Source organism: Rhinopithecus bieti, unplaced genomic scaffold (genome assembly GCF_001698545.2).
Source record: "Rhinopithecus bieti isolate Rb0 unplaced genomic scaffold, ASM169854v2 scaffold_39870, whole genome shotgun sequence".
Lineage (NCBI taxonomy): Eukaryota > Metazoa > Chordata > Mammalia > Primates > Cercopithecidae > Rhinopithecus > Rhinopithecus bieti.
In genome coordinates this window covers 908422-929557 of record NW_016817144.1, presented here as the reverse complement: position 1 = coordinate 929557, position 21136 = coordinate 908422, and the positions used below count along the sequence as shown (strand labels likewise).

Here is a 21136-nt window from a genome sequence, read left to right as displayed (position 1 = left end):
ACCAATATATTTTTTTCTTCTTTTTTTTTTTTTTTTTTTTTTTTTTTGAAACGGAGTTTCACTCTTGTTGCCCGGGCTAGAGTTCAATGGCCCCATCTCGGCTCACTGCAACCTCCACCTCCTGGGTTCAAGTGATTCTCCTGCTTCAGCCTCCCAAGTAGCTGGGATTACAGGTGCCCACCAGCAGACCAGGCTAATTTTTTGTATTTTTAGTAGAGACAGGGTTTCACCATCTTGGCCAGGCTAGTCTCGAACTCCTGAACTCAAGTGATCCACCCACCTCGGCCTCCAAAGTGCTGGGATTACAGGTGTGAGCCACCACGCCCAGCCTTGTCCTACTTCTAAACTTGACGAATCCTTACCTGTTTCTCAAAGTTCGACTTACATTCCATCTGCTCTAGAAAGCAGATGTGAGCCCTTCCTTGACTTGACTACCCTCCTTTTCTCCACTAAGGTGGAAAAGTGCCTCTTCCACGGGGGCCCTTGTGCATTCCTCCAGTACAGTGCTGATCATATTTTATTATAACCCTGTATTTACGGGTCTCTCCCCCACTGGATTACAAACTTTCAGGGGACAAGGAAACATATTTTGCTTGCCTTAGAATCAGCAGTGACTAGCATAGAACCTAACACCTTCAATATTCAATAATTTTTTTTCACTTAATTAATTTTATGTTTTTCTAATAATCTGATTTTTTTCCCAAGCACCATATTCCCACTTCAGCCACTTTATATTATTTCCTAATATATTCTTGAAATCCTGTCATATATTTCTCAACTATCTTAAGCCATTTTTTTTTTTTAATAGTTTTTTGTTTTGTTTTTTGAGACAAGGTCTCACTGTCACCCAGGCTCGAGTGCAGTAGCACAATCTTGACTCACTGCAGCCTTGACCTCCTGAGCTCACGCAATCTTCCCACCTCAACCTCCTGAGTAGCAGGGACCATGGGTGCACACCATCACACCCAGCTGATTTTTGTATTTTTTGTAGAGATGGGGTCTCGCCATGTTGCCGAGGCTGGTCTCAAACTCCTGGGCTCAAAAGACCTGCCCTCCTGGTGCTAAGATTACAGATGTGAGACCTGCCCTCCAAAGTGCTAAGATTACAGATGTGAGCCACCGCACCCAGGTCTTAAGCCATATATTAAAGTGTCACTCATGTCTATTTGAGAATCGCCATCCCAAAACACTTGATCACAATTTAGCAGGCATGAAAAGTTAATCTCACAGTTTAGAGCAACAAGAGAATCCTCTTGTGACACTGGTTGTGTCTTGTAACAAAATTCTTGAGGTAGAGGCACTAGAAGTGCTAAGAAATAAAATAAAAGCCTTAAGAAATGCAGCTTTTCCCACAGAAAATTCATCACATGTTCAAGATGCAGACATTATAGACTTTCTAGTAGAGGTTATAGCTACTAACAATTAATTTGTATATAAGATTAACAGGCTAAAACTAAAATTATGTTAGTAATCTTAAATAATAAAATATGTACTTTTTGAAATTTAATAACTCAGAAATACCTAAACTAGAAAATATATCCTACAATTAACAAAGATATTTCTTAATAAGAAGAAAAACCATCTTTTCATTGTTGCATGCTACATTTTAAAATCAACCTTAAAGTTTACATAATCCCTAACCTTTTAGGGAATGGCAGAATTACAGTCAATTGAATACTCAATAGACTTAAAAAGACACTTCTAGGCTAATGAGAAATATGGCTCTATCAACCTTAGCAACAATTCTATCTCTTGAGTGCAACTTTTCAAAAATTTCAAACCTACAGTGTTTTCATTTCATGTGATTTCTGACTATATGAACAATAAAAATCAACCAAAGTAATAAAACAATCCCTGAGTTTACTAAAGCAGAGCAACAGAACAGAGGTATCACCAACAGAAGCAGCACCCATCTAAATGATGAAATGTGCACCCCACGCTAGGCCTGTCATGTCAGCTGTTAGCATTGAGAAGCCAGGCACGATGACCTGATGAGGCATGCACAGTTTAATGGACACAATAGCTTCAGCTAAAGTACATTTCTTTTGGAAATGCACCTCTTAAAAATCAAACAGATTTCACTTCAAAGTAGAATCATTATTGAACACACACCAACATGTGACTGAGTATAATAGAAGTAAAACAAACAAATCGCAAAAGAAAAGCATTTTCTAAAACTTAAATGAAATGAAATGTAGTATTATCTTTATCACTTACACACATCTCACACTAAAACAACCTAAGAAGAAATTTCTGGACTGCTTTGAAAAAAATCATCCCCTAAAAAAAAAAAAAAAAAAAAACTAGATTATTAAATCCAGCCTCAAACCAAACCAAAATGTATTTTACCTAATCTTGGGAGCCTTTTTTCAATCTACTTTCTAGAAAGAAATGCTAAAATGACCATGTAAAAGGCATAGTCTGATGGGATCTTGCTCTGTCGCCCAGGCAGGAGGGCAGTGATGCGATCACAGCTCACTGCAACCTCAAATTCATGGGTTCAAGTGATCCTCTTGCCTCAGTGTCTTGCAAACCTTATCATCAAAACGTAAGAAACTAGTATGAAGCTCCTTGATACTACTTTCATGATTACAAATATTCTGCTTTGGCCTGGTGCGGTAGCTCGCACCTGTAATCTCAGCACTTTGGGAGGCTGAGGCAGGTGGATCACCTGAGGTCAGGAGTTCAAGACCAGCCTGGCCAACATGGTGAAACCCCATCTCTACCAAAAATGCAAAATTAGCTGGGCATGGTGGCACTCGCCTGTAATCCCAGCTATTCAGAAGGCTGAGGCAGGAGAATTGCTTGAAACCAGGAGGCAGAGGTTCTGGTGAGCGAGATTGCACCATTGCACTCCAGCCTGGGCAAACAACAGCGAAACTCCATTTAAAAAAAAAAAAAAAGAAAAAGAAAGAAAAGAAAAGAAAAAAGGAAATATTCTGCTTAAACTGTCAAAGTTCACAGAAGACTGATACATTCTCAGGACCTTGGGAAATATCCTACTAATTGTGTGGCACATCTGACCACAATGTCACAAAGAGGCAAACTTCAGTGTGTTCAGAACACACTTATTACTGTCAATACATACCCAAGTCATTTAGAGAGATGAGTCAATATAGGCATACCATTGTCTCCTACCTCTAAATTGGGTTTCAAACCACAACAAAACATTCTTCATGATTCTAATGGTGACTTGGGTTTGCTCTGATGACTGGTATTGATCGAACAGACAAGCAAAACGGCCCCGTCAGACACACTAGAGCACAGCCCAAAGGCCAAAGCCAACCTTCAGACGTTTTCTGTATAGCCCTTAACTGACAGTGGATTTTACAAAAAACAAAAAGAGAAGAAGAAATGCAACCAGGCCTGTATGAAATTCTCAAAGCCTAAAATATTTATTAGCTGACCCTCTACAGAAAAAGTTACTGAGCCCTGCACTACACCATAGCTTAGCAGCTACACAGAGACCTCCCCCAAAAATTTTAAAAATGTATCTTAGTTATGTTATTTATACTTAAAGAATTAACAATCAAAGGTAAATTAAATTCAAGGCAACATTAAAATGCATATAAATATTAAGTTTAAAGAGTAAGGAGAAAACAAAATACTCTTTTAAGCAACAGAAGTCTGTCACAGACTTTTGAAAATCTTCACAATCTATGTCTACTTGCTTACAGATGCATTCTGAGAACTCTAATTACTATTGGATCTGTTTCTTTGTATGTGTACCAATTATGCACTGCACTTCATTAACATTTACAGGCCTGCCAAATTCAGAAATTTAATTTACCAGCCTTCATATCCAGGGTTACCTTTAGGTGAGAGTATCACCAGAAATTCCAGAATTCTCTAGCACAGTAACTACTTGTCACATGTTAGGCAGGTCGCAATAAATTATCATTTATATCTTGAAGATCCTTCAAAACTCTTGTGTAGTTGTGTACAGAACACATCAATAGTGATCCAGCTGATTTACATTCAGTTTGTAAATATCCCTATTTGAGTCAATAAATATGATATAACTTTAAAGATTTAAGAAAACAGAAAGCTCAGAAGTTCCTATAAAAACATTCTACATTATCTTACCACTGCCTTACCGCAATCTCTTCTTTTCACACCTAAGGGCTTTTTACACCATGAGCAGCAAGTGTTGCCACTAATGATGTACCAGTTTCCATTTCTTTGTTCACATTTTTTTAATTATAAGAGCAATATATGGTCATTAAAGAACATTTCAAAAGTAGAGAAAACTATTACAACATAAAAATCACCTGTTAGTCCACCAACCAGAACATTTTGCTTTCTTTCCAACATTTTTATATACAAATACATACATGTATGTGTATAGGCATCCATATAAAATTAGAATGGCAATAAGGTGTTATAACTAGCATATTTTCTTCCCTAATACTATATCATGAGCATCATCACTGTATTAAAAATTCTTCAAGAACATAATTTCAAGTTATATAAATTCAATCATATAGCTATATCATAATTAACTTATTTTTCACTACTCTTTGAAAGACATGTGTCCAGAGATCTTTGACTCTGATTATTGCTTCATTATGATTCCTCATAAGTAGAATTGCCACAACAAAAGATTCAAACTTAAGGTCCTTGATACAAACTGCCAAACAGCTCTCCAGATAGATCACACAAACTGGGCTAGGGCAGTGGCTCATGCCTGTAATCCCAGCGCCTTGGGAGGCCAGGGTGGGTGGATCACTTGAGCCCAGGAGTTCCAGATCTTCCCTGGGCAATATGGCAAAACCACATCTCTACGAAAAATACAAAATGAAGCCGGTGTGGCGATGCACACCTGCAGTCTCAGTCACTCAGACTCTCCAGTTAGGCTGCAGAGGATCACCCCAGCCCAGAAGGTTGAGGCTGCAGTAAACTAAAATCATGCCACTGCATTCCAGCCTCGGTGACAGAGTGAGACCCTGTCTCAAAATAGTAACAATATTTTTTTAAAAGATCACACCAACTTAGTTTGCCATCAGTGCTAATATTTTTAAGGCCCTCTCATACTGACTTTGAAAGCCTTTCAAGGTACTCGAACAGTGCACTTTCAACTATCCAGTTTCTTTTTTTTTGGAAACAGGGTCTCTCTCTCTCTCTCACCCAGGCAGTGATATAATCACAGCTCACTGAAGCCTAGACCTCCTGGGCTCAAGCGATTCTCCCAGCTCAGCCCTCAAGCTGACACACGTCATGCCTGATTATTTAACTTTTTGTACAGATGAGGTCTCACTACGTTGCCCAGACTGGTCTCAAACTCTTGAGCACAAGCAATCCACCCACCTCAGCCTCCCAAAGTGCTACAATTACAGGTGTGAGCCACCACGCCCAGCCTTAGATACTCGATCAGTATTTAACCTCTACAATTTTGTAGGGTTTCTCCTTTTATCCATTCTGACAAGTTTCCACTTTTAAAAGATTATTCTGAATATAATAATGCTAAGCTTTTTGGGCTTTACGTGCACATTCTAAAGTAATGGAATGATTTATAAACCTTAATAAAATATTAAACAAATAAAAGTTAATATATAATTTTTTCTGAATTCCTACTATGATACTCAAAAATAGTCTCCAGGATTCTGGTAAGCTTTTAAATTCTATTTAATCCCAATATTTATGATTTATCATGGTGTTCTTTCCTAAGGAAAAGGAATCCATGACAATATAAATAATACAGATGATACAAGTCACTGTCCTTCTTATTTGATAAACTAACAGCCTACAGACACAAGTGATAAAAGCCTTTTAAGAGACCATCAATGGGCCAGGATTTAGTCTTAGAGCAATGAAAACTATACTCTGACTTTGTAAATTTTACATGTATTTAATTTGAAATTAGGTATTTTCAAAAGTTAAATCATAACTAATCTATAAATAGGGTAACCAAAGTATGTGTAAGTTTTCACTTTCTTTTCCTTTTCTGAATATACTCTTTTTTTTTTTTTTTTTTAAGACGGAGCCTTGCTCTGTGCCCCAGGCTGGAGTGCAGTGGCGCGATCTCGGCTCACTGCAAGCTCTGCCCCCCACCCGGGTTCACGCCATTCTCCTGCCTCAGCCTCCCGAGTAGCTGGGACTACAGGCGCCCCGCCCGGCTAATTTTCTTGTTTTTTAGTAGAGACGGGGTTTCACCGTGTTAGCCAGGATGGTCTCGATCTCCTGACCTCGTGATCTGCCCGCCTCGGCCTCCCAAAGTGCTGGGATTACAGGCTTGAGCCACCGCGCCTGGCCCTGAATATACTCTTAATGAGTGTTCAGTATTTATTAATAATACTAATGATAAGGAACCATAAGGCATCCTGGAGAAGAAAAATATGCTGGTTCAGCTGTATTTAAAAGTAAAACTACTTATAAAAATGAATTCAGGTCTCATAATTGTGGTTTAGTTTTTAAGGCTTGTCTCCAGTTTATCCAAAATATATTAATAGACAGCTACTACCAAATACAACTATTTCACTAACATCTTCCCTCACCCTAACTTTCTTTTCTGAGATTATTTTCCTAAAATAATTCAAATAAGCTTTTAAGTACTTGGTCTTAATCAAGTGGCATATGGATAAAATGTAAAATATATTAAGGTATTTATAAGCTGCTATAAAGCTATTTTATTATCAACTTGTTTTCCTGAAAATCTAAATAATTTCATTCTTAAAACAACTTTTCAAAATATGTGGTCTCTTTCAGTTGTTGTATATCTGTCCAACAAATATTCATTCAGTGCTTGCTACAACTACCATTAACTGAAAGCTCCTTAAGAGCAGGAACCACAGATTTATACTCCCGGCATGTGGCAAAGAGCTTGTCCCCTAATAGATGTTTAGTAAGGTCTTATAGAAATGAACTATGTGCTTAAAAAAAAGGGATACCATGGTGAGCATGATACAGTTCTTGCCTTAAGAAGCTCATATTTCATTTAAAGATAGAATACACTTATTGAATAACAACCATTTACTACCTGTCTTCACTTAGGCACACTTCCATTTTAAAGATTAAAAATACCATCCAAAGGGGAGAGTTTTTGTTTTAAAGTGTTTCTAAAGTAACTTACTTGCTGATTTCTTTATACTGGGCTATCTCCTCAATATAAAGAAGGTCATGTAACCGTGACTGATAGTTGCTCTTGGTCAATGATTTGTCTAAAACAGACTGGGTAAATAGCTGGTCAGCAGAGAGGGGAATTTGGTATCTGATAAGAAGGCTCTTCTCCAAATCAGTAGTTTCATTAGGTTCAAAATCTATAATAGTCTTAGAGGAAGAATCCCAACGTTTAGCTGTGGTTACTAGCTGCTGTTTTGCATGCATCAGGTATTCGAGATCTAAATGGAAACAAAAAACACATTTATAAAGAAACAGAACATTAAAATTTTTAAATAACATTAACATTCTTAAATACATTACATATTCTTGTATGAGAATTGTATATGGTAGAGCTGAAATTCTTAAAAACAAAACAACACAAATACCCATTGACTATTTTCCCCATATCAAAAAACAAAACAAAACAAAGTAACATTAGTATAAATCCATGTTTCAAAAAAAAACTTTTTATAGAAATTAACACTTTTAATATTAGAAATATTAGACTATATAATTTCTAGAATAATTTCTAGAAATACTAGAAATTATTAACATTTTTAAAATACAGATTAACATTTAGAACTTAACTCTTCAGTCAAGAGAAATCTGGTCTGCATGAAAAAGATACGATAAATTCTTCATAGGTTTTATCAGATGATAATCACCTTCTCTTCCTACTACCAATACCCATCCCATTATAGAAAGAGAAGATCAAAAACTGTAAAAGGTTAAATCTTTTCTTGTGTGATAAAGCACAATGAAACTACAGTATCTTAAAGTCAACTTACTACAAACAAAAATCTTTTAGAAAGCATTAATGTAAAACACTGCTAAGTCCTTATGAAAATGCAGTACAATGCCATTCAAATGTCATTTCCAAAAAATCCAGGTTAGCCTCCATTAAATCATACTGTAAGTAGGGCACAATGTCAAAACAAATGACTGTTCAAGTTCTGACATATCAGGGAAAAACAAGCAGCACAATACCAGCACAAGATGAAACCCATAGTAACATCAACTCTAAGCACTGGGTTGGCTCACTCTATATGTACAGCATATTACTTTTCTATTGAGTGAAACATACATATACCTATAAAAAGAAAACCAAAAGAAAAAAAATGTAATCTTACTGACATATTACACCAAGATTTTGACATAACATGATTGGAAAGACGGTTTCACAACTCAGATTAAAATTTTAGGAAGAAATAATTAAAAGTTAGACAAAGATCAGTCTCCAAAGTACAAATTGTCCTAAACTCTCTTTGAAATGACAACATAATGCATAATTGTCATGTCTTTTTTAGTGAGAGATTTGGCAACATTTAAATGTTACGTATATATTATAAACATGAGCCTAGTCATGCACCAAGGTCAGTGTCTCAATAGTGGCAAATAGCTTATGCTAATAATCTTAATAATTTCTAATCTTTGCTCCTTGAAAAGGCATTTTTACATGCCAGTTTTATTTCTCAAATGGCAACACAAATAACATTATAACGATCAAATGTAAAGATGGTTTGCTTATTAAAAACTTGCACTTTAAAAATACTCTGGATTGGGGCTGCGCACAGTAGCTCCTGCCTGTAACCCCAGCACTTTGGGAGGCCGAGGCAGGAGGATCACTTGAGGTCAGGAGTTCAAGACTAGACTGAACAACATAGCAAGACCCTATCTCTAAAAAAAACAAAAAAAAATTAAAATATATGATAAAATTAGCTATCATTAAAAAAAATACTCTGGATTGATGGTCTGTTTTTGCAACAGCCTCAAAAGCAGAAGTTTCCTAATGTACACTAACCACATTTTCTTCCTAAATCACTTTGACAGCCAGGTACAGTGGCTCACACCTATAATCCTGGTACTTTAGGAAGCTGAGGTGGGAGGATCACATGAGGTCAGGAGTTCCAGAACAGCATAGCCAACATGGAGAAATCTGGTCTCTATTGAAAATACAAAAGCTGCCGGGCACGGTGGCTCAAGCCTGTAATCCAGCAGTTTGGGAGGCTGAGGCGGGTGGATTGTCGGAGCTCAGGAGTTCAAGACCAGCCTGAGCAACACAGTGAAACCCAGTCTCCACTAAAATATAAAAAATTAGCCAGGAATGGTGGTGTGCACCTGTAATCCCAGCTACTCAGGAGGCTGAGACAGGAGAATCAGTTGAACCTGGGAGGCAGAGGTTGCAGTGAGCCAAGATCGTGCCACTGCACTCCAGCCTGGGTGATAGAGTGAGACTCCATTTCAAAAGAAAAAGGAAAGAAAGGGAGAGAGGGAAGGAGGGAGGGAGGGAGGGAGGGGAGGGAGGGGAGGGAGGAAGCGAAATATAAAAAAATTAGCCAGGCATGGTAGCAGGCGCCTGTAATCCCAGCTACTTGGGAGGCTGAGGCAGGAGAACTGCTTGAGCCCAGGATGTGAAGGCTGCAATGAGCCGAAACTGCACCATTGCATTCTAGCCTGAGTGACAGAGTAAGACTCTGTCTCAAAAGAAAAGGAAAAAAAAAAAAAAGACTTTGAAATTGAAAACTGCCGTAATTATCATTCATTAGATCATAGCTACAAAAAGTATTGAAATTTTATAAATACCAATACCCCTAACATAGATTATACCATCACTAAAGATCAGAGGCTAATTATTATCAAAATAACAAGGAGGTATATAATTTTTGTCCTTAATTCAAAAGCCAAAAAGAGAAATAGCGTATTACAGTGACATATCAAATAACCAACTCTTTAAAAATAAATAAAAACTGCCGAGCGCAGTGGCTCACGCCTGTAATCCCAGCACTTTGGGAGGCCGAGGCAGGTGGATCACGAAGTCAGGAGATCGACATCATCCTGGCTAACACGGTGAAACGCCATCTCTACCAAAAAAAAATACAAAATATTAGCCGGGCGTGGTGGCAGACGTCTGTAGTCCCAGCTACTCAGGAGACTGAGGCAGGAGAATGGCGTGAACCCGGGAGGCGGAGCTTGCAGTGAGCCAAGGTCACGCCACTGCACTCCAGCCTGGGCTACAGAGCAAGACTCCGTCTCAAAAAAAAAAACAAAAAACAAAACTTAGCCGGGAGTGGTGGCGTGCGTGTGTAATCCCAGCTACTTAAGCAGGAGAATCACTTGAACCCAGGAGGCAGAGGTTGCAGTGAGCCGAGATCGCCCTGCGGCACTCCAGCCTGGAGACAGAGCCAGACTCCATCTCAAAAAATAAATAAATAAATACTAAACCCTACATAATAGTAAGGAATCTATTTAGTATGTAGTTTTTAAAGGAGATCTAACTACTCTTTGGTGGTGGGGAGATTATATTTCATAATTTTATTTTACATTTCACTTTAATAAAATTAATTCAGACTATGCCTAGATTACTATTATGTTCATATACTTTAAAAACTCACTAGTTACTCCTAACCGATGCTTAAGTAGCCGAGACAAGAACAAATCTAAAATGACAGAGCTTTCCCTTGAAAATGCTTTTTGAATCACCTACCTAATATACAAACAAAATGCAGAAAGCTTTTCTACTCTGGGTTAACAGTATTTAGGCTTTTGGGGGAAAGTGGCATGAGCAATAGCAGTGTTTGTTTTTCTCATTTTATCTATATAGTACCGATTCCCACCTTGATTTTATGAAACTCTTAAATGCTTGTATCAAAATATCACACATACTTCATAAATATATACAACTATTATGTATCCATAAAAATGGAAATGTTAAGTGTCTTTAGCAGGTAGCACAGGAATTTCAAAACAATTCTCAAACAATGCTAAATTTTATTCCATTTACTTCTTTTAATGACTTTAAACACAGTGCAGGGGAAAGGAAAAGTAGAGGAGCAAAACGAATCTTGAAAAAAAATCCACACATGCCAGCAACAAAAAACCTACAAACTACTGATCTGTCTTCAACTTGGATGTCAAAAATGAACTGTGGCCAGTGACTACTACTAAGGATATGGTATGCAAAACCCATTTCTCTTTCCCTACTTCATCTGAATTTGAGTCAAACTTCCAGCTCCATTCCTCTCACTTGTACAAAGAAACTTACTAAATTGATTTAATGACCCACCTAACCTACAGTGCTTAAAGGTCACCTAGTAAACAGAGGAAGGACATGGGTCCCTTATGGGGACACTGGGCATGACTTCTATTGGGGCTCTTTGTCATCTCCACCAACAGCACATGCGTACCTGCTAACACCTCAGCACTCAGGGCAGCCTGAGACAGTGCATACTTGGCATGCATTTTCTTCAGCCTAGATTAGGCTAAAGTGAAAAACACTGGAAAGTTGAGAAATGGCCAGGTATGGTGGCTCATGCCTGTAATCCCAGCACTTTGGGAAGCCGAAGGTGAAAAACACTGGGAAAGTTGGAGGAAATGGCCCAGGGTATGGGTGGCCCTCATGGCCCTGTAAGTCCCAGCACTTTGGGATAATGCCGAGGAAGGCTCAGGTCGCAGGTCACCTGAGGTCAGGAGTTGAAGACCAGCCTGGTCAACATGACGAAACCCCATCTCTATTAAAAATACAAAAAACGTTAGCCAGGCGTGATGGCTCTTGCCTGTAGTCCCAGCTACTCGGGAGGCTGAGGCAGGAGAATCACTTGAACCCAGGAGGCAGAGGTTGCAGTGAGCCAACATTGCGCCACTGCACTCCAGCCTGAGTGACAGAGCAAGACTCGGTATCAAAAAAAAAACAAAAAGATGAGAAGTAAGCAGGTTAGGATCAATTTCATAAAATCATTTAGGAATTTAACTTTTACACTGACTTATTAACCAATTCCTATAATAATAAATCTCAAAGCAAACTCGACAGAAATTATAGACCTATGGAATGTGTTACCCTGAGATGTGCTAGGCAAAAACTATAAACAGATTTTAATAGAAATCTGTAAGAAAAAGTTAGAGATAATTAGAATATACCTAATCTTTTGAAGATAACATAGTCTTTTGAAGGGGTTCCGCTATCAAAAATAGAATTCAAGGTTGAAATAACTAGTCTGACACAAGATACATTTCCCAACTTCCCTTGGCCTTCTGACCCTGAGAATAGCAGAGCCTGCATTTCAACCACATCTTTACTATTCTAATAAAGCATCCAAAGGGTGGGTTTGTTTCGTCTTGAAGTATATAGTATAGCAGACTTGAAAAATACCTTTAACAGGACCTGAAGGGTAGATAAGAAGAAAATAAGGGGTGGGGAAATCGAGTGTTCTAAGTACCCAGCACAAGGGCTGACATGTAAGAGGCAGGCAATAAATGGGTGTTAAATATGGAATGTATTAAAACCTGCTATATTTATCTAGGAGTTAGACAATGAGATGAAATGCTTCCTAATTCCAAAATCAGATACCACACTCTTCCTTAGAAAATATTTTGGTATGTGGCTTTACAAATCTTGACTGCCCAAATTACCAATAAAATAAAATCCCACAGTAATCCCAAACGACCGCTTCAGTGACCCATTTCTATACCCTTTCTTTCACCCAAACTGCCACATGGAAGCAAGGTGAGTATCTCTCAGCTCGTCCATGTTAACTGTCCCTATTTCTCTCTCTGAAAGAGGCTAACAAAAAGTTAAAACAGCAGAGTAAGAGCATTAAGAAATACCTCATGCTTTTTACATGCTTCTATTCAGTTTTGTTTCTTTTATTGACAAACTAAGTCTATTTTTCTATTACTTTTCTGATTACACATTATGTAGATATATAATATGCTCTTCACTTACCAACAACTTTGGTAGTTGGGAATACTTTCTAAGATAGACTAAACTTTAATGTTAATGTTAACATAGACAGCTAGACTCAAACTAGAGATACATATGATATCAAGTGTCTATATTTAACCACAAGAGTTCATTTTCAACATGTTGCTTCCAGATATTCAAAACAGAATTCCAAATCAATTTTGCCAAACAAAAATTTTCCATTAATCAAGTTGTGGTATAAACCATAAGAATGCAGTCTGTTTTCTAAACAGGGGATAACTCAATAGCTTCCTTCCTTTGCAGATGCCTTTTGCCACGTATTTTGAAAAGCATATCCTTCGTCCAAAACTTTTTTAGTATATAGTGTCTTCTAATGAACCTGAATCTCCCCAACAAGGGAAAAAAAAAACTAGAAAAAGCAAAGCTAAAGTCACTCATATTTCCTAAAGAGTTTCCAGGATTGCCAAAATGACTAGAGAAAAAAAAAATGTTTGTTCATGGCCTACAAACAGAAAAGGTCTGGATGCTTGAGGTATAGTGACAGTAATAGTAAAAAAAAAAAAAAAAAAAAAAAAAAAAAAAAACCCAAAACCTACGTTTATCTTCCTCCAATTCGAATTTGAATTAACTAAAGTAAGTAGGATTTTTAGTTCAATATTGAATGAACTAAAGAAATATAAACATTTGCTATATAACTTGATTTTAAGTTTCAATGAGTAATACTAATATAACTAAGTTACATGAATATATCAGTTTGACAGACACTGAGAGCCAATGATTGAGCTACACTGTGATTCTCTGAGAGAGAAATAATGCATGCTGCATTTCTACACTTATTTGTACAAGGAATTCTACACCTTAGGTGTTACTATTAATTTTAGTGGAACACAATTTAGAAAATGCTAAGCTAACACACAGCCTAGCATGGTCCAAATTTATAACTTTATGCAAGAGAAATATGTTTCCAGCATTCATTTAAGGACAAAACTTGCTTAAAACAATGAACAGCCAATCAAGTGCAGGAGGCAATAAATATTTCCCACTGAGAAGGAGTAATCTCTAAAAAAAAGAAACATAGGCCGGGCGCGGTGGCTCACGCCTGTAATCCCAGCACTTTAGGAGGCCGAGGCGGGTGGATCATGAGGTCAGGAGATCAAGACCATCCTAGTTAACACGGTGAAACCCTGTCTATACTAAAAATACAAAAAATTAGCCAGCGTGGTGGCAGGCGCCTGTAGTCCCAGCTACCTGGGAGGCTGAGGCAGGAGAATGGTGTGAACCCAGGAGGCAGAACTTGCAGTGAGCCAAGATCGCGCCACTGCACTCCAGCCTGGGCAACAGAGTGAGACTCTGTATCAAAAAAAAAAAAAAAAAAAAAAAAAAAAAGGAAACATACTGGCCGGGCATGGTGGCTCATGCCTATCATCTCAGCACTCTGGGAGGCTGAGGTAGAAGGATCACTTGAGCCCAGGACTTCAAGACCAGCCTGAGCAACACAGCAAGAACCTGTCTCTACAAAAAAAAATTTTTTTTTTAATTAGCCAGGCATGATAGTGTGCACCCATAGTCTCAACTACTTAGGAGGCTGAGGTGGGAAGATCACTCAAGCCTAGGAGTTTAAGGCTGCAGTGAGCTATAATCGCACCACTGCACTCCAGCCTGGGCAACAGAGCAAGACTCTGTCTCTAAATAAATAAATAAATAAAATAAATAGAGCTATTTCCCAATCCAATTCCAGTTTCACTGAATCACTAAGTTTTCTTGTGTATGGAAAAACCAAATTATATTATAATTTATAATATTTTCAAAACTGTTTGGAAATATGACAGATCCCAGACCTAATTCAATTCCCAATTGCATCTGGCCAACTTATACCTGGAATGACACTTTTCTCATAATTTCAGGCAAAGGAAGATCCATTGATGAACTGGCTGAGGCTGAAGATCAAATTAGCCAGGCTGTCAGATTGTCACCAATTTAACAAAGTAGTTATCTTGCTCTCAGTGTCTCTGAATGTTGTCCACACAAGTATTCCAGGAAAAGATACAAAATAGGACACTGCCATTTTACATTTTTATTGTCTCAGAACATTTTATAAAATTGTAATTTCACATAAACAAATTGTTTGCCCATAAACATATTTTCTGCTGACAAAGACTCTCCCGTGCTAATCAAAACACTAACTGTAATAGTACTAAGATAAAAGCAAGAAATAAATATTACACTACTTATATTCTGCTTTCACTTCTTCACAATTCTGTTAGGACTCTCCACATAATCACACTGAAACAAATGTAGTCACGTAATAAAAATTTTAAGAATTAACAAAATGGTAAGATATTCAATGACATCAATTTTAAGGGTAACATTGCATAAGTCATTATGCTGATGACTAAAAAAAGTTAGCCCAATGTCATCTAGCTTGACTAAAACCTAGATCTAAGTTTTCCTTTCCCCAACTTTCAAAATCTTACATAAGAAAATGCATTTTGTAGATTTCATATTGCTCGTTATTTTTCCTTTGTCTTTAAACAAATTTCACTATGTGAAATCATGTTAATGTTTCCAAATTAGTTCAAGAAAATGCTTAAGTTTTTTCAATTATTTTCTATCACAAGATTTAAAAGTAAAATCTTACTTAAAGGAAAAAAGGTAAACTACAAAGAAGTCACTAAAAAAAGGATATGGTATTATTAAAAAAAGAGGAGGATATCCTCGTCTGTATAAACCCCTCTACCAAATCTGAATGAAATGTAACACTTAAAACATTTTCAAACTGATATATTAGAAACATCAGAAAGGAGACTCTTTGTTTCTTCCTGCTACCAGGCTCAAAACATCAGTCATCTTGGAAAACTACGCTTTCAATTCCTACATTGTGTTCTGTTGCCAAGATCTGCAGGCACTGTGGCCTCAAGGACTCGGGTCTTCCTCTCTGCTCTTTAAGTCCTCTACTTGAACCCTAGTCCGAGTCCTCATTTTAAAAAACAAAAACAAAATAAAGAAACAAAAAAAACCCAACTCTTCTCTTTTCCTACTTTCTTCCTTTCATGTATAAGCCAGAAATTATCCTAATCAAGGCTAATTATAAACATAATAGCTACTATTAACTAAATGTCTATTATGAGCCAGATGTTGTACGAGGCTTCGGGTTCTCACAATAATCTATGACAGATATTACTAGCCCCATTTTAGAGATGTTTCCCCATGAAGCCCAGAAAAGCTGAGTACTCTGCCTAGGCTCACATACGTAATAAGCTGAAAATCAGGATTCAAATCCTTTTCTACTTGACTCTGAATTTTGTCCACTGTTCTTCTCCAACTAGAAAAGTAACACATATCTGAGGCAGAAGTAGTCAAAGTACTTTTACTCTTCCCAAGCCTATGAAAGTACCCCGAGTTCTTCTTCATCACCACCTTCTCTAATTATCATCTGTTTTAATAGTATCGTTCTTTCACATTTTACTGCAGACATTTAACATTTTACATTATTAATGAAATATTTTATTAACTAATAAGAATTCTTGACAACACTTATAAACATTTCTATGGGTAAAGGAGTCTGAGCTATAAGCCACTAATCTACAAGCAAACTTCTAAAATACAACCCACACGTAAGCCAAGAACATCCTTTACAGTTATATTTGAGAGTAGGAAATGTATGTTGGTCTCTCTTTATGACTTAAATCTCTTTATGATTTAAAAAGGATGCTGCCTAGTGGTTCTCAAGGTCTGGTCTCTAAAAGCAACTTACTAGTATGGGGTAGGCAAACTACAACACGAAAGTCAAATGCAGCCATTGTTTTTGAAAATAAAGTTTTATTGGAACACAGTCACTCACACCCATTTGCTTATGCATTGTCTATGGCTGCTTTCTCATTACAACGCAGAGCTCAGTAGTTGCAACAGAGATCACCTGCCCTGCAACACCTACAATATTAACTGTCTGGCCCTCTGCAGAAAGAATTTGCCAAATACTATGCTAATATATATAAGCCAAATACTTTTTTTAATTTTATCAACTACCATATCTATTTAGCTATGGAAATTTATTCTGATTCCAAAGAGTACTGAAAAGATGACAAAAATACACACTACAGAATAAAAACAAGTAAAAGGGATCCAAGTCAGTGGGAAATAAGGGTAAAGTGAAGTCTGGGTAGTATCAGCACACACAGAAGAAGATGTCACCGAACAATTGTTAAATTTGGGCACCATCATTGTTTCAACCTTACTAGCAGCTAAAGTAAAGAAGAAGACAGACCAATTTCACCTTTTCACTATTTGCAAAAAAATAAAAGTCTAGCATTGGCTCATAAGAAAAACAACTTCTTCTAGGTTCTCATGAATGGGACATTATGGTACATAGCAAAAAACGTCCTCCATAATATGGTTAGTTATAGTCAATAAAAAGACAAGTTTCATACAGTTCTGCTTTTTGAAGTGTTTGTTAAATAAATATTTAGTTTTTGTTAAACAGAATAGAACACCTATAAATCCAACTAAGAGCAAAGGAAATGTGGGCTAACATGTCCTTTCTTTGTCCTGTTGGATCTTGGCATAAAATTTAGGTATAGGCAATAAATTGACAATGTACAAAGTAATTCCTTATGTCACACTTACATGTTGAAACCAGGGACCTCTTTCCAAAACCAAAGAGCAGATTTAATTAAAGGCACCTTGGCCTCCTTAACACTAGTGGGTGCACAAAATGATTTATGAAGGCTTATTATATTCAAGACTTTTCATTCAGAAATAATGTACTAACATCAGCAAAGTTAACTAGTCAATAGGACATGAAAATAAACATTGTAGGTATATACACAATTACCATTAAAATGATATTCTACCCAAACTAATATTGAAAGATATTACTGTGCTAAAACCATCCTACTGTGAAATGAAATTGGTAGACCAAAACAGGCCTGATCATCTACTCAAACAAGGTGGGGGAACCCCAAAGCCCAAGCTTTGCCTGGTGGCTCTATGAAGACATGAGGGCACAGTGTGAACCATTATAAGCCCATTACACAGTAAATGAGTCAATTAATCTGTGATTTTTTTTTCATTATTATTATTCTCTTCCTATCCATGGAATATATTCAGGGGCCAACACATATCTTTAAATGTTGCTTTTTAATACATTGTATCAGGGAAAAAAAAGTCTAAATATTACCTTCTGTAGAAGCTGCATCAATCATTACTCTTTGCATGAGTACTGGTTCCAATCCAAAGTCGAAAACTATGGTTTGGCGAAAAGTTCCAAATATTTCTGTGTTAAATGCTATCCCGACTTTATACACGTAATGATCTAATCCATTTTGGGCCATCTTTCCTCCTATCCATTCTTGACAGTTTTCTGGGACTTCTTGTGATACCTGGGTAGTACTATCTCCGGCAGATATTGCAATGATACTAAAATGAGGACGATGAGCATCATAAAGCAATGCTACACGATACAGCATTCTTGCAGGCTACAAGGAAGTTAAAATAATTCATTGAGTACAAGGGGGTGAAAAATCCAATTGTAATTGGGCTCTTCAATGAAAATATCTCCATCAGGGACTTTAACTTCCCCAAGCTTCTAAGATACTATGTTAAAACACAAATTGTGCTTATAAGCCATTTAAGATAAAAATCAGAAGGGTTTTTAAAAAATCAGTTGTTAAAATTATATATTTATGCTATATCGTTAGCCTCCCTTCTCTTCCTATGACATGTTCATTTTTCATTGTGGCAAAAGCTATCACCCTATATAACCATCAATCTTCAACTTTCCATACTCTTCGCCTACAAAAGTTTCATGTAGCCTCAAGTAGGAAGCCTTCATAAGAGGGCAGTTACCTCTGAAAGCACTGGATTGGGTTCAAGGCTGAAGCTAACTGTTCTTAAATTTTTCATCTCTAGATACAGAAAGTACAGCGGAAGAAATGCCACAAAAAAGACAAAACTTTTCCACTGAGCATACTCATAGAAACTGTTTATTTTGCTTCAGTCTTAAACTTTGACTACTATAATTTAAGATGTGAAGCACTGCAGAAAATGCCCCATATTAAAAAACCATTATCACAGAATTTGTGACTTCATCATACCAAATATAAAAACAAGTTGTTACGGTTTAAAATCTTAGAACTGCTATATTTAACAATTTTAAGTAGTTATTTACAAGCCATGAACCCCATCCTATGTCCCAAGTTTAGAAGACAATATGTCAAAGATCTCTTTACCAAATAAATAAATATGAAAGCACCCTAAATATCTACAAAGATTTCATCTAAAAGTATTTTTAAAACTGTACTTTTAATAATCAAAATACAGAAATACACTTTAGAACCTATATATAATATGCTTAGATTAAAATATTTTCAATATTGTTTTAACACAGAGATTCAAAGGTCACAAAAGAGTTGAGAAAATTAAACACAACTTATATGCTTTAGCACAAAATTCATACCTTACAGGTGAGAGCAAAGGTCCATGTCTGGTGGGATTTTTTAGTGCTGACAGTAACTGACAGGTCAGGATTGTGCTCTACCTTTACTCCTTCTATACATTCACTAAGCTGAAAACAGACAGCAATTTACGTTATGTTTTTATTGCTAAGGGCACAAACAAAATCTTTTGCATGGGAAATAAATGTTAACAGTTAAGATGATGATGGAACTGTTTACAGAGCAAAGTATTTTATACCTTCATTTTCAGTAATTTTGATAAGAACAAAATATAGTAAAGCTAAAATAAGAGAGGGAAGAAAATTAATCACCACCACAAAATGGCACTCAAAAACTGCCTGAATGAAGGTAATTAATACGGTACAGGCAAATCTTCAAACAAACGGCTTAGTTCTGCTCTTCATTTTAACAAATGGGTCTACTACAGCTACTAAAAACATCATTCTATCAGAATCAAGTTCTTTGCAAAGAAGATAAGGAAATAAACCAAAATAGAGCACATAATAAAGTCAAGACTCAAGTTCATTGTTTAAGACAAACAAAAAATAATGTAGCTTATTTTCCTCACCACTTTCTCAGGAGACAATGAATTCATCCACTTTTCTATCAAGGTTTCCATGTAACTGCCTGAGAGCTGTTTATTCTCATTTTGCTGTTTCAATTTTATCAGCCGTGAAGCATATCTTTTCTGCCATTCTGCTAGTTCTTCCTGGGAATGTGCTGAAGTACACTGGGCACCATACCTACAGATTCCTTGCTCTAAAAATCTAAGTAGAATAGGAAAGACTGTTTTATCATATACTTTGTTGAACCATTTAAAAATAAACTCCCAGCATTTGCCCTCTGATTCTTCAATAAGAAAAACAAAACTTCATGTGCTGAAAGGCCATATTTATCGTACAGAGGGAGAAGAGGTTTAGAGAACATTTACAACAGTTTATCAAAACATCAACTCCCCATATTATTCACTGACTTTCTCTGGAATTAGGGGATCCTAAGGCATAGCTATTCACGTCGGCCCTCCAAAAGAGGCACTAAAAAGTAGCTTCTTTGGTCATATAAGGACTCTATTATACAATTCCTCTTAGAATAACTGGGTTTTGTTTTTGTTTTCGTTTTGTTTTTTTGGTTTTTTTTGAGACAGAGTCTCACTCTGTCACCCAGGCTGGAGTGCAATGGTGTAATCTCGACTCACTGCAACCTCTGCCTCCCAGGTTCAAGCAATTCTCTGCCTCAGCCTCCCAAGGAGCTGGGATTACAGGCGACTGCCACCACGCCTGGCTAGTTTTTGTATTTTTAGTAGAGATGGGGTTTCATCATCTTGGCCAGGCTGGTCTTGAACTCCTGATTTCTTGATCCACCCACCTCAGCCTCCCAAAGGGCTGGGATAATAGGTGTTAGCCACCATGCCCAGCCAGAGTACGATTTTTTTAAAGCAACACTGACATCAAGTGGATTTGCTGCTCACACACAGGTATGCCCTACTTCCCAAAATCATAAGGACCTTAAAAAATTTTTCTACATATGGGAAATTCATTCTGAAAAAAGTTAACATATGATTAATTACCATTTTAAGGCTTTTACTTTTCACCTTTAAACACAGTGATTTTACTCTTTTCTACATTACTATTACCTATATTTCACTGAAAATATATTAACTTGCTTGAAGTTTTAAATAAATTTAGAATAAAAGTTTTATATTACAGAGTCACAAATTTATTCAACAGTCATGTTAAATTCAAGGGAATAAATTATAAATGTTCATTTTAAAGGAAACAGAGTCAATGATTTCTCAACGTTTACAACTCAGAAAATTCAACTGACAATTCAGTGATCAAAAACAGATAAAAATAAAATACCTTGATAATTTTTTTTTTTTTTTTTTTTA

The 21136-nt window shown here is 36.7% G+C and overlaps 1 protein-coding gene across 3 annotated transcripts in view; it reads right to left on the bottom strand.

The window, feature by feature from the left end:
• Positions 1–21136, bottom strand: part of HELZ (helicase with zinc finger) — a 173917-nt gene that overhangs the window by 95573 nt on the left and 57208 nt on the right. For all 3 annotated transcript variants that reach the window (XM_017855843.1, XM_017855841.1, XM_017855842.1), the window contains 4 exons: positions 19817–20015; positions 19251–19358; positions 17973–18270; positions 7070–7337 (listed from right to left, as the gene is read on the bottom strand). In XM_017855843.1, the coding sequence (XP_017711332.1) occupies positions 7070–7337; positions 17973–18270; positions 19251–19358; positions 19817–20015 (873 nt within the window). The remainder of the gene's footprint in view (positions 1–7069; positions 7338–17972; positions 18271–19250; positions 19359–19816; positions 20016–21136) is intronic.